General features: G+C 40.0%; 1 protein-coding gene across 1 annotated transcript; it reads left to right on the top strand.

The window, feature by feature from the left end:
* Positions 1–10,047: 10,047 nt before the first annotated feature.
* LOC123053038 (tyrosine--tRNA ligase, cytoplasmic) lies at positions 10,048–12,593 on the top strand. The gene is made up of 3 exons (XM_044476410.1): positions 10,048–10,684; positions 11,152–11,358; positions 12,307–12,593. The coding sequence occupies exons 1-3, from the start codon at positions 10,115–10,117 to the stop codon at positions 12,448–12,450; spliced, it is 921 nt and encodes a 306-aa protein (XP_044332345.1). The 5' UTR covers positions 10,048–10,114; the 3' UTR covers positions 12,451–12,593.
* Positions 12,594–13,181: the final 588 nt, after the last annotated feature.

Consider the following 13,181-nt stretch of genomic DNA (forward strand, 5'->3'; position numbering starts at 1 on the left):
CTTGTTTAACTTATGTCTGTACTCAGATATTGTTGCTTCCACTGACTCGTCTACGATCGAGCACTTGTATTCGAGCCCTCGAGGCCCCTGGCTTGTATTATGATGCTTGTATGACTTATTTTATTTTTAGAGTTGTGTTGTGATATCTTCCCGTGAGTCCCTGACCTTGATCGTACATGTTTGCGTGTATGATTAGTGTATGATTGAATCGGGGGCCCGCATAACAACATACGTCATTCCCTTTGTCATGTGTATGTTACTTACCCGAGATTCGATCGTCGGTATCATCATACCTAGTTTAATCTCGTTATCGGCAAGTCTCTTTACTCATTCCGTAATGCATCATCCCGCAACTAACTCATTAGTCACATTGCTTGCAAGGCTTATAGTGATGTTCATTGCCGGGAGGGTCCAGAGATACCTCTTCGATACACGGAGTGAAAAATCCTAATCTTGATCTATGCCAAACCAACAAACACCTTCGGAGACACCTGTAGAGCATCTTTATAATCACCCAGTTACGTTGTGACGTGATACGTCTCCAACGTATCTATAATTTTTTATTGTTCCATGCTATATTATATTCTATTTTGGACATTAATGGGCTTCATTATACACTTTTATATTATTTTTGGGACTAACCTATTAACCGGAGGCCCAGCCCAGAATTGCTGTTTTTTTGCCTATTTCAGTGTTTCACAGAAAAAGAATACCAAACGGAGTCCAAACGGAATGAAACCTTCGAGAACGTGATTTTTGGAACGAACGTGATCCAGAGGACTTGGACCCTACGTCAAGAAAGCAACCAGGAGGGCACGAGGTAGGGGGCGCGCCTACCCCCCTGGGCGCGCCCTCCACCCTCGTGGGGCCCATGTTGCTCCACCGACGTACTTCTTCCTCCTATATATACCTACATACCCCCAAACTACCAGATACGGAGCCAAAAACCTAATTCCACTGCCGCAACCTTCTGTACCCGTGAGATCCCATCTAGGGGCCTTTTCCGGAGCTCCGCTGGAGGGGGCATTGATCACGGAGGGCTTCTACATCAGCACCATAGCCTCTCCGATGATGTGTGAGTAGTTTACCTCAGACCTTCGGGTCCATAGTTATTAGCTAGATGGTTTCTTCTCTCTCTTTGGATCTCAATACAAAGTTCTCCACGATTCTCGTGGAGATCTATTCAATGTAATCTTCTTTTGCGGTGTGTTTGTTGAGACCGATGAATTGTGGGTTTATGATCAAGTTTATCTATGAACAATATTTGAATCTTCTCTGAATTCTTTTATGTATGATTGGTTATCTTTGCAAGTCTCTTCGAATTATCAGTTTGGTTTGGCCTACTAGATTGACCTTTCTTGCAATGGGAGAAGTGCTTAGCTTGGGGTTCAATCTTGCGGTGTCCTTTCCTAGTGACAGTAGGGGCAGCAAGGCACGTATTGTATTGTTGCCATCGAGGATAACAAGATGGGGTTTATATCATATTGCATGAGTTTATCCCTCTACATCATGTCATCTTACGTAAAGCGTTACTCTGTTCTTTTGAACTTAATACTCTAGATGCATGCTGGATAGCGGTCGATGTGTGGAGTAATAGTAGTAGATGCAGGCAGGAGTCGGTCTACTTGACGCGGGCGTGATGCCTATATACATGATCATACCTAGATATTCTCATAACTATGCTCAATTCTGTCAATTGCTCAACAGTAATTTGTTTACCCACCGTAATACTTATGCTCTCGAGAGAAGCCACTAGTGAAACCTATGGCCCCCGGGTCTATTTTCCATCATATTTAATCTCCCGACAACAAGCTATTTCTGGCACCGTTTTTATTTTGCTTTCTTTACTTTGCATCTTTATCATAAAAATACCAAAAATATTATCTTATCATATCTGTCAGATCTCACTTTCGTAAGTGACCGTGAAGGGATTGACAACCCCTTTATTGCGTTGGTTGCGAGGATTTTATTTGTTTGTGTAGGTGCGAGGGACTCGTGCGTGGCCTCCTACTGGATTGATACCTTGGTTCTCAAAAACCGAGGGAAATACTTACGCTGCTTTACTACATCACCCTTCCCTCTTCAAGGGAAAACCAATGCAGTGCTCAAGAGGTAGCAAGAAGGATTTCTGGCGCCGTTGCCGGGGAGTCTATGCAAAAGTCAACATACCAAGTACCCATCACAAACCCTTATCTCCCGCATTACATTATTTTCCATTTGCCTCTCATTTTCCTCTCCCCCACTTCACCTTTGTCGTTTTATTCGCCCTCTCTCTTTTCCGTTCGCCTCTTTTTCGCTCGCTTCTTGTTTGCTCGTGTGTTGGATTGCTTGCTTGTCACGATGGCTCAAGATAATACTAAATTGTGTGACTTTACCAATACCAACAACAATGATTTTCTTAGCACTCTGATTGCTCCTCTTACCGATACTGAATCTTGTAAAATTAATGCCGCTTTGTTGAATCTTGTCATGAAAGATCAATTCGCCGGCCTTCCTAGTGAAGATGGTGCTACCCATCTAAATAGCTTTGTTGATTTGTGTGATATGCAAAAGAAGAAAGATGTGGACAATGATATTGTTAAATTGAAGCTATTTCCTTTTTCACTTAGAGATCATGCTAAAGCTTGGTTTTCGTCTTTACCTAAAAATAGTATTGATTCTTGGAATAAGTGCAAAGATGCTTTTATCTCTAAGTATTTTCCTCCCGCTAAGATCATCTCTCTTAGAAACGATATTATGAATTTTAAGCAACTTGATCATGAACATGTTGCACAAGCTTGGGAGAGGATGAAATTAATGATACATAATTGCCCTACACATGGTTTGAATTTGTGGATGATTATACAAAAAATTTATGCCGGTTTGAATTTTGCTTCTAGAAATCTTTTAGATTCGGCCGCGGGAGGCACTTTTATGGAAATCACTTTAGGAGAAGCTACTAAACTCCTAGATAATATTATGGTTAATTATTCTCAATGGCACACCGAAAGATCCACTAATAAAAAAGTGCATGCGATAGAAGAAATTAATGTTTTGAGTGGAAAGATGGATGAACTTATGAAACTATTTGCTAATAAAAGTGTTTCTTCTTATCCTAATGATATGCCTTTGTCTACTTTGATTGAGAATAATAATGAATCTATGGATGTGAATTTTGTTGGTAGGAATAATTTTGGTAACAACGCGTATAGAGGAAACTTTAATCCTAGGCCGTATCCTAGTAATTCCTCTAATAATTATGGTAATTCCTACAACAATTCTTATGGAAATTTTAATTAGTTGCCCTCTGAATTTGAGACTAGTGTTAAGGAGTTTATGAATTTGCAAAAGAATTTCAATGCTTTGCTTGAAGAAAAATTGCTTAAAGTTGATGAATTAGCTAGGAACGTTGACAGAATTTCTCTTGATGTTGATTCTTTGAAACTTAGATCTATTCCACCTAAGCATGATATCAATGAGTCTCTCAAGGCCATGAGAATTTCCATTGACGAGTGCAAAGAAAGAACCGCTAGGATGCGTGCTAAGAAAGATTGTGTGAAAGCGTGTTCTTCTAGTTTCTATGAAAATAAAGATGAAGATCCAAAAATTATTGATGTGTACCCTATTAAATCTTTGTTTTGCAATATGAATCTTGATAATGATGGGACTGAATATGATCCACCTTTACCTAGAAGGCGTTCCAAAAATTCGGAGTTTTTAGATCTTGATGCAAAAATTGGTAAAAGTGGGATTGAAGAGCTCAAAACTCTAGATATTAATGAACCCACTATTTTAGATTTCAAGGAATTTAATTATGATAATTGCTCTTTGATAGATTGTATTTCCTTGTTGCAATCCGTGCTAAATTCTCCACATGCTTATGGTCAAAATAAAGCCTTTACCAAACATATTGTTGATGCTTTGATGCAATCTTATGAAGAAAAACTTGAGTTGGAAGTTTATATCCCTAGAAAACTTTATGATGAGTGGGAACCTACTATTAAAATTAAAATTAAAGATCATGAATGCTATGCTTTGTGTGATTTGGGTGCTAGTGTTTCCACGATCCCAAAAACTTTGTGCGATTTGCTAGGTTTCCGTGATTTTGATGATTGCTCTTTAAACTTGCACCTTGCGGATTCCACCATTAAGAAACCTATGGGAAGGATTAGTGATGTTCTTATTATTGCAAATAGGAATTATGTGCCTGTAGATTTTATTGTTCTTGATATAGATTGCAATTCTTCATGTCCTATTATTCTTGGTAGACCTTTCCTTAGAACGATTGGTGCAATTATTGATATGAAGGAAGGGAATATTAGATTCCAATTTCCGTTAAGGAAAGGCATGGAACACTTTACTAGAAAGAAAATAAAATTACCTTATGAATCTATTATGAGAGCCACTTATGGATTGCCTACCAAAGATGGCAATACCTAGATCTATCCTTGCTATTATGCCTAGCTAGAGGCGTTAAACGATAGCGCTTGTTGGGAGGCAACCCAATTTTATTTTTAGTTTTTTTTTGCTTTTTGCTTTTGTTTAGGAATAAATATTTGATCTAGCCTCTGGTTAGATGTGTTTTTGTGTTTTAATTAGTGTTTGTGCCAAGTTTAACCTATAGGATCTTCTTGGATGATAGTTATTTGATCTTGCTGAAAATTCCAGAAACTTTCTGTTCACGAAAATAATTGTTAAAAATCACCAGAACGTGATAAAATATTGATTCCAATTGATGCTGATCAATAAACAAATTTTCTAGGCCGTCCTATTTTGGCTGAAATTTTGGAGTTCCAGAAGTTTGTTTTAGTTACAGATTACTACAGACTGTTCTGTTTTTGACAGATTCTGTTTTTCGTGTGTTGTTTGCTTATTTTGATGAATCTATGGCTAGTAAAATAGTATATAAACCATAGAGAAGTTGGAATACATTAGTTTTGACACCAATATAAATAAATAATGAGTTCATTACAGTACCTTGAAGTAGTGTTTTGTTTTCTTTCGCTAACGGAGCTCACGAGATTTTTTGCTGAGTTTTGTGTTGTGAAGTTTTCAAGTGTTGGGTGAAAGATTTGATGGATTATGGAACAAGGAGTGGCAAGAGCCTAAGCTTGGGGATGCCCATGGCACCCCAAGATAATCTAAGGACACCTAAAAGCCAAAGCTTGGGGATGCCCCGGAAGGCATCCCCTCTTTCGTCTACTTCCATCGGTAACTTTACTTGGAGCTATATTTTTATTCACCACATGATATGTGTTTTTCTTGGAGCGTCTTGTATTATTTGAGTCTTTATTTGTTAGTTTTCCACAATCATCCTTGCTGTACACACCTTTTGAGAGAGACACACATGATTCGGAAATTGTTAGGATACTCTATGTGCTTCACTTATATCTTTTGAGTTATATAGTTTTTGCTCTAGTGCTTCACTTATATCTTTTAGAGCATGGTGGTGGTTTTGTTTTATAGAAACTATTGTTCTCTCATGCTTCACTTATATTATTTTGATAGTCCTACAAAACAGCGTGGTAATTTGCTTTAATTATGATAGGCATTCAAGATTAGTAAAAAAATCTTATGAGTGTGTTGAATACTATGAGAAGTTTGATACTTGATAATTGTTTTGAGATATGGAGATGGTGATATTAGAGTCATGATAGTTGAGTGGTTTTGAATTTGAGAAATACTTGTGTTAAAGTTTGTGATTCCCGTAATGCACGTATGGTGAACCGTTATGTGATGAAGTCGGAGCATGATTTATTTATTGATTGTCTTCCTTATGAGTGGCGGTCGGGGACGAGCGATGGTCTTTTCCTACCAATCTACCCCCCTAGGAGCATGCGCGTAATACTTTGCTTTGATAACTTGTAGATTTTTGCAATAAGTATATGAGTTCTTTATGACTAATGTTGAGTCCATGGATTATACGCACTTTCTTTCTTCCACCATTGCTAGCCTCTCTAATACCACGCACTTTTCGCCGGTATCATACACCCACCATATACCTTCCTCAAAACAGCCACCATACCTACCTACCATGGCATTTCCATAGCCATTCCGAGATATATTGCCATGCAACTTACCACCGTTCCGTTTATTATGACACGCTCCATCATTGACATATTGCTTTGCATGATCATGTAGTTGACATTGTATTTGTGGCAAAGCCACCGTTCATAATTCTTTCATACATGTTACTCTTGATTCATTGCATATCCCGGTATACCGCCGGAGGCATTCACATAGAGTCATATTTTGTTCTAAGTATTGAGTTGTAATTGTTGAGTTGTAAGTAAATAAAAGTGTGATGATCATCATTTTTAGAGCATTGTCCCAAGTGAGGAAAGGATGATGGAGATTATGATTCCCCCACAAGTCGGGATGAGACTCCGGACTAAAAAAAGAGGCCATAAAAAAAGAGAAAAGGCCCAAATAAAAAAATGAGAGAAAAAGAGAGAAGGGACAATGTTACTATCCTTTTACCACACTTGTGCTTCAAAGTAGCACCATGATCTTCATGATAGAGAGTCTCCTATGATATCACTTTCATATACTAGTGGGAAATTTTTCATTATAGAACTTGGCTTGTATATTCCAATGATGGGCTTCCTCAAAATGCCCTAGGTCTTCGTGAGCAAGCAAGTTGGATGCACACCCACTTAGTTTCTTTTGTTGAGCTTTCATATACTTATAGCTCTAGTGCATCCGTTGCATGGCAATCCCTACTCACTCACATTGATATCTATTAATGGGCATCTCCATAGCCCGTTGATACGCCTAGTTGATGTGAGACCATCTTCTCCTTTTTTGTCTTCTCCACAACCACCATTTTATTACACATATAGTGCTATGTCCATGGCTCACGCTCATGTATTGCGTGAAGATAAAAAAAGTTTGAGAACACCAAAAGTATGAAACAATTGCTTGGCTTGTCATCGGGGTTGTGCATGATTTAAATACTTTGTGTGGTGAAGATAGAGCATAGCCAGACTATATGATTTTGTAGGGATAACTTTCTTTGGCCATGTTATTTTGAGAAGACATAATTGCTTAGTTAGTATGCTTGAAGTATTATTATTTTTATGTCAATATTAAACTTCTGTCTTGAATCTTTCGGATCTGAATATTCATACCACAATTAAGAGAATTACATTGAAATTATGCCAAGTAGTATTCCACATCAAAAATTCTGTTTTTATCATTTACCTACTCGAGGACGAGCAGGAATTAAGCTTGGGGATGCTTGATACGTCTCCAACGTATCTATAATTTTTTATTGTTCCATGTTATATTATATTCTGTTTTGGGCATTAATGGGCTTTATTATACACTTTTATATTATTTTTGGGACTAACCTATTAACCGGAGGCCCAGCCCAGAATTGTTGTTTTTTGCCTATTTCAGTGTTTCGCAGAAAAAGAATATCAAAGGGAGTCCAAACGGAATGAAACCTTCGGGAACGTGATTTTTGGAACGAACGTGATCCAGAGGACTTGGACCCTACGTCAAGAAAGCAACCAGGAGGGCACGAGGTAGGGGGCGCGCCTACCCCCCTGGGCGCGCCCTCCACCCTCGTGGGGCCCACGTTGCTCCACTAACGTACTTCTTCCTCCTATATATACCTACGTACCCCCAAACTACCAGATATGGAGCCAAAAACCTAATTCCGCCGCCGCAACCTTCTGTACCCATGAGATCCCATCTTGGGGCCTTTTCCGGAGCTCCGCCGGAGGGGGCATTGATCACAGAGGGCTTCTACATCAACACCATAGCCTCTCCGATGATGTGTGAGTAGTTTACCTCAGACCTTCGGGTCCATAGTTATTAGCTAGATCGCTTCTTCTCTCTCTTTGGATCTCAATACAAAGTTCTCCACGATTCTCGTGGAGATCTACTCGATGTAATCTTCTTTTGCGGTGTGTTTGTTGAGACCGATGAATTGTGGGTTTATGATCAAGTTTATCTAGGAACAATATTTGAATCTTCTCTGAATTCTTTTATGTATGATTGGTTATCTTTGCAAGTCTCTTCGAATTATCAGTTTAGTTTGGCCTACTAGATTGATCTTTCTTGCAATGGGAGAAGTGCTTAGCTTTGGGTTCAATCTTGCGGTGTCCTTTCCCGGTGACAGTAGGGGCAGCAAGGCACGTATTGTATTGTTGCCATCGAGGATAACAAGATGGAGTTTATATCATATTGCATGAGTTTATCCCTCTACATCATGTCATCTTACGTAAAGTGTTACTCTGTTCTTTTGAACTTAACACTATAGATGCATGCTGGATAGCGGTCGATGTGTGGAGTAATAGTAGTAGATGCAGGCAGGAGTCGGTCTACTTGACGCGGACGTGATGCCTATATACATGATCATACCTAGATATTCTCATAACTATGCTCAATTCTGTCAATTACTCAACAGTAATTTGTTTACCCACCGTAATACTTATGCTCTCGAGAGAAGCCACTAGTGAAACCTATGGTCCCCGGGTCTATTTTCCATCATATTTAATCTCCCGACAACAAGCTATTTCTGGCACCGTTTTTATTTTGCTTTCTTTACTTTGCATCTTTATCATAAAAATACCAAAAATATTATCTTATCATATCTATCAGATCTCACTTTCATAAGTGGCCGTGAAGGGATTGACAACCCCTTTATTGCGTTGGTTGTGAGGATTTTATTTGTTTGTGTAGGTGCGAGGGACTCGTGCGTGGCCTCCTACTGGATTGATACCTTGGTTCTCAAAAACCGAGGGAAATACCTACGCTGCTTTACTGCATCACCCTTTCCTCTTCAAGGGAAAACCAACGCAGTGCTCAAGAGGTAGCATGACGTTTGATAGCACACAAGTTGTTCCTCCGCTATTCGGGAGTTGCATAATCTCATAGTCAGAGGAACATGTGTAAGTCATGAAGAAAACGATAGCAATAAAACTCAACGATCATAATGCTAAGCTAACGGATAGGTCTTGTCCATCACATCATTCTCTAATGATGTGATCCCGTTCATCAAATGACAACACATGTCTATGGTCGGGAAACTTAACCATCTTTGATTAACAAGCTAGTCTAGTAGAGGCATACTAGGGAAACTTTGTTTTGTCTATCTATTCACACATGTATCAAGTTTCCGGTTAATACAATTCTAGCATGAATGATAAACATTTATCATGATATAAGAAAATAAAATAATAACTTTATTATTGCCTCTAAGGCATATTTCCTTCAAGAACTACCCGAAGTTTTACAAGGGCAATATCAGGGGTCATGTTAAGAAGCCCACCATCATTCTTGAAGCAGTTGCATCACATGATCTTTGGATTTGGCATGCTTTCTTTGGCATGCCCCGGTCTCACAATGACATCAATGTGCTGCAACAATCACCATTGTTTGCGAGGCTGACTGAAGGAAAAGCTCCTCCTTGCCACTATACTGCTAATGGACATGAGTACAACATGGGCTACAATCTGGTTGATAGTATCTATCCTCTGTGGGCTACCTTCATCAGTATCATCTCTAACCAGTTGGCCAGAAAAAGTCTCACTTTGCCTAAAGACAAGAAGCAGCTAGAAAGATGTCGAGGAGGCTTTTGGAGTTCTGCAGGCACGTTTTGCAGTTGCTCATGGACCTGCTAAATAATGGGATCCAGAGACCTTGTGGGAGGTGATAGCATTTTATGTGATCATGCACAACATGATCATTGGGGAAGAGGGTGAGGATGCTACCGCAACTCTAGAATTTGAGGACATGAGTGATGCTATCGAACTTTCAGACCAGAATCTGGCCACATTTGAAGAGTTTATTCGAATGCATCAATAAATTCGGCATTGACCAACTTACAAGCAGCTTAAAAAAGATCAGATTGAGCATATATGGGAAGTTAAAAGAGACAACAATGTTGAAATATGACATTTGAACTATTGTTGCATGTGGCTATTTGAACGTCTGTACTCTATGTATGCGGCTATTTGAACGTGCGAACTCTAAAAAAAATTAGGGAGGCCAGACGTACGTGGGACCATTCCGCGGATGGATGCACGAGAAAATTTGCGGGTCGCCTACTGTGATACGGTAAAGAAAAACGATGCATTTTTTTGGGACATAAAAAAACAATGCATTTGCTTGCACTGTTCCATACATGGGCCTGTGGATCACTTGGGCCCTTCCTCCCCCATCGGATAAAATCCCAGCGCCTCGCTTTGCGGCGGAGACGAACCGCCGGCGGCAGCTGAAGCCTGAGAGCGCCACGACGATGATGGCCGCAGCGAGAATGGCCTTCGCATCAAGCTGTCGCGTCCACCTCCTCCTCCCTTCCTCGCCTTCAACCCCCATCTTCGCCAGGACCCGAGTTGGCTGCAGGGGCATAGCCAAATCCATCTCGTTCTTGGCTCCGTTATCGGCTGCGAGATCCGCCGCCCTCTTCTGCTCTTGCTCCTCGCCTTCCTCCGACGCCGTCGTCGCACCGGCACCTACGCAGGCGGTTGTAGAGGAGAAGAAGCCGGCGCCCGCGGCTGGGGAGGAGGAGAAAGGCGAGGTTCCGGTGGGCGAGCTCGCTGGCCTCCTGGACATCCGGGTTGGGCGGGTCGTGAAGGCGTGGCTGCACCCAGAGGCGGACACTCTGTACGTGGAGGAGGTCGACGTCGGCGAGGAGCAACCGCGCACCATCTGCAGCGGCCTCGTCAAGTACCTACCCCTCGACCAACTCCAGGTAATGAACGATGCATGAGAACTCGTCCATCCAAGATTTTTCAGTTATTCATCAATGATGTACTTGTCTAGTATGCTCACGTTTTTGTATAGATCACATAATTTGCGCATTTCGGCGGACAAGTGACTACTCCTTAGTATTAGTATCTATGTGGACGAACTGGAAATTTTAGTAAGTACTATCAATTAAGAGGAACGTTGCTATTAGGTGAAGTGTACAGCTTACTTAATGATTATGCTGGAAGTGTAGATTCACTTGGTGAGATAATACCAGGTGCCAACCTTCCTGAGTTTACCAGGATTGGGCTAGCTTGAGCCAAGATCCTGATGCTTCACTCTACGGTTGCATTTTGTTATGTTTATTGACACTTTTGGGAATATAATACATGGTCTGCAATGAAGTGCAAGTTATTTTCTTCTATTTTACTGAATACTGATGACATCAGCTATGGCATGCGATCTATGCAGGACAGCAATGTCATTGTTCTTGCTAACCTGAAACCAAGAAACATGCGCGGCATCAAGTCTAATGGCATGCTTATGTGTGCCTCTGATGCTTCTCACGAGAATGTTGAGTTGCTCACCCCTCCAGAAGGTTCTGTTCCCGGTGAAAGGGTATGGTTTGGATCTGAAGATGAAAAGAGTATTCAATCAGAACCTGCAACAGGAAACCAGGTATCACTTACAATTTAGACACTTGTCTTTGCATTGTCTCTTGACGATCCTAGTTATGCTGCAGATTACTACAGTTAATTTTCTGTGTATGTAGTCCGTTCAACTGTGAAATGATTTTCCTTAATGTTCTACATGTTGCCATGAACAATATTAATTTTGATTAGATGTTGCTCACGATGGCTCCAATGAATGAGTCAGGTACATGGAAGGGATTACAGTTTTAGTTGAGACTGGTAACTGTGGGTAGTACATTATGCATTCACATATGAACCAGTACACAGCCACCGAAGATTTGTTCCATGAATTTCAGAGCAAGGAACATGATATATGTGGTATAAACCATCTACATAGTTACAACCCATGTCCCACTTGATATATTGGTCACAAAACTAATATTTGAAATTATCTGGATTTTTCTGCAACTTCTTTTCAAAATATATGATGCTTATGTAAACCTAGTGAGCAAAAGTAATGTATTGAAAACAGATTTCTTGCCAAATTCCACACAATTCGTTCTACGCTGAGCCATTTGCAGAAACAGCTTACACGGCTAACTGCCACATCGTTGTCTTTCTTTCTTTGTGATGTAGTACTCATTCTTAGGTTTGCATACAGGTCTGCATCTTATGCAGACTAAATTTGGTGAGAAAACCTGCAGTGAAAACTGATATCTCGCTGATATTTTCTGGGAACTGCTGTGGATTCTTGAGAGGCAGTCCCTGGTTGTTAGGTCATGAAACGCTTAGTAAAACATAAGTGCTAAAATACTATGACTTGTTATTTATGTGGAAATAATATAATATTCAAAATCTTGATAGGCCTAGAGCCATGTTGCATTTTGTCCACTTCCATGAATCCAACCTATGTAAGAAATTATTTTGCAGAAATGGGTTACCATGGAAGTTATTTTGCAGCAACACATCTCATGGATTGCTGTATTTTTGCCAGGTTCAAAAGAAAAAGATTTGGGAATCTGTTCAGCCTCACCTTAAGACAACGGATAACTGCGTAGCAGTTCTTGGTGAGCAACCAATGCGCACCTCAGCAGGCATGGTTTTCTGCAAATCATTGCAGGGTGCAAGCGTGTCATAATACTGATTGAAGAGATTATTTCTTCTTCCTTTTTGGCTGTATCCATATAATGTATTTCCCTGAAATTAATTATAGTAGGAGTGAAATCTTTAATGAAAAGATTGCTTCTGAGGATATTTTATTGATAGTAGCCACATTTTATAGTTTCTCAGTGGTCAAAGCTCAAAAGTGAGTCCATGGGTGGAATTTATCTTCTCTTTCACCTCAATCCAAGATTAACAATTGAATTTTGCATAACTGTTGATTAACTAACCTGTTTTGGTCATTAGACTTTTAAATGATGATTTTCAACATCTGTGGCTGGAAATAAGTTATGACTTGGTTGTTGGATCACGAAGGGTGTAGCTGGAGCAACCAGATGGTCCTCCAGTTAGAGTTGTATACATCTCTGATGCATCGTAATCTCGTTTATTTTGTAGTTCTGTTTTCTTTTATGCCTTACTGGTAAGGTTTGCACGTATTGACTAATGCACAAAGAAATAGTCTGTATCTGTACTATAAAGAACTCATCCAAATCTCAACCATATACTATAATTATAATAATCATATAAGAGGTACAGTTTTTGGAAAAAAGCAAAGAAAAACCGGCCTTCAATGGATGATCGACAACCATTCTCTCTTCAAGAGGTAAATTCTTCAGTAATGTCGGTCACATTAGTGAAGCTCTAAAAAAGGTTGCGTGGCAGAAATCATGCTTGATGAGATCAAAACAAAATATATCAATAGGTTAA

Source organism: Triticum aestivum, chromosome 2D, assembly GCF_018294505.1.
Source record: "Triticum aestivum cultivar Chinese Spring chromosome 2D, IWGSC CS RefSeq v2.1, whole genome shotgun sequence".
NCBI classification, from domain to species: domain Eukaryota; kingdom Viridiplantae; phylum Streptophyta; class Magnoliopsida; order Poales; family Poaceae; genus Triticum; species Triticum aestivum.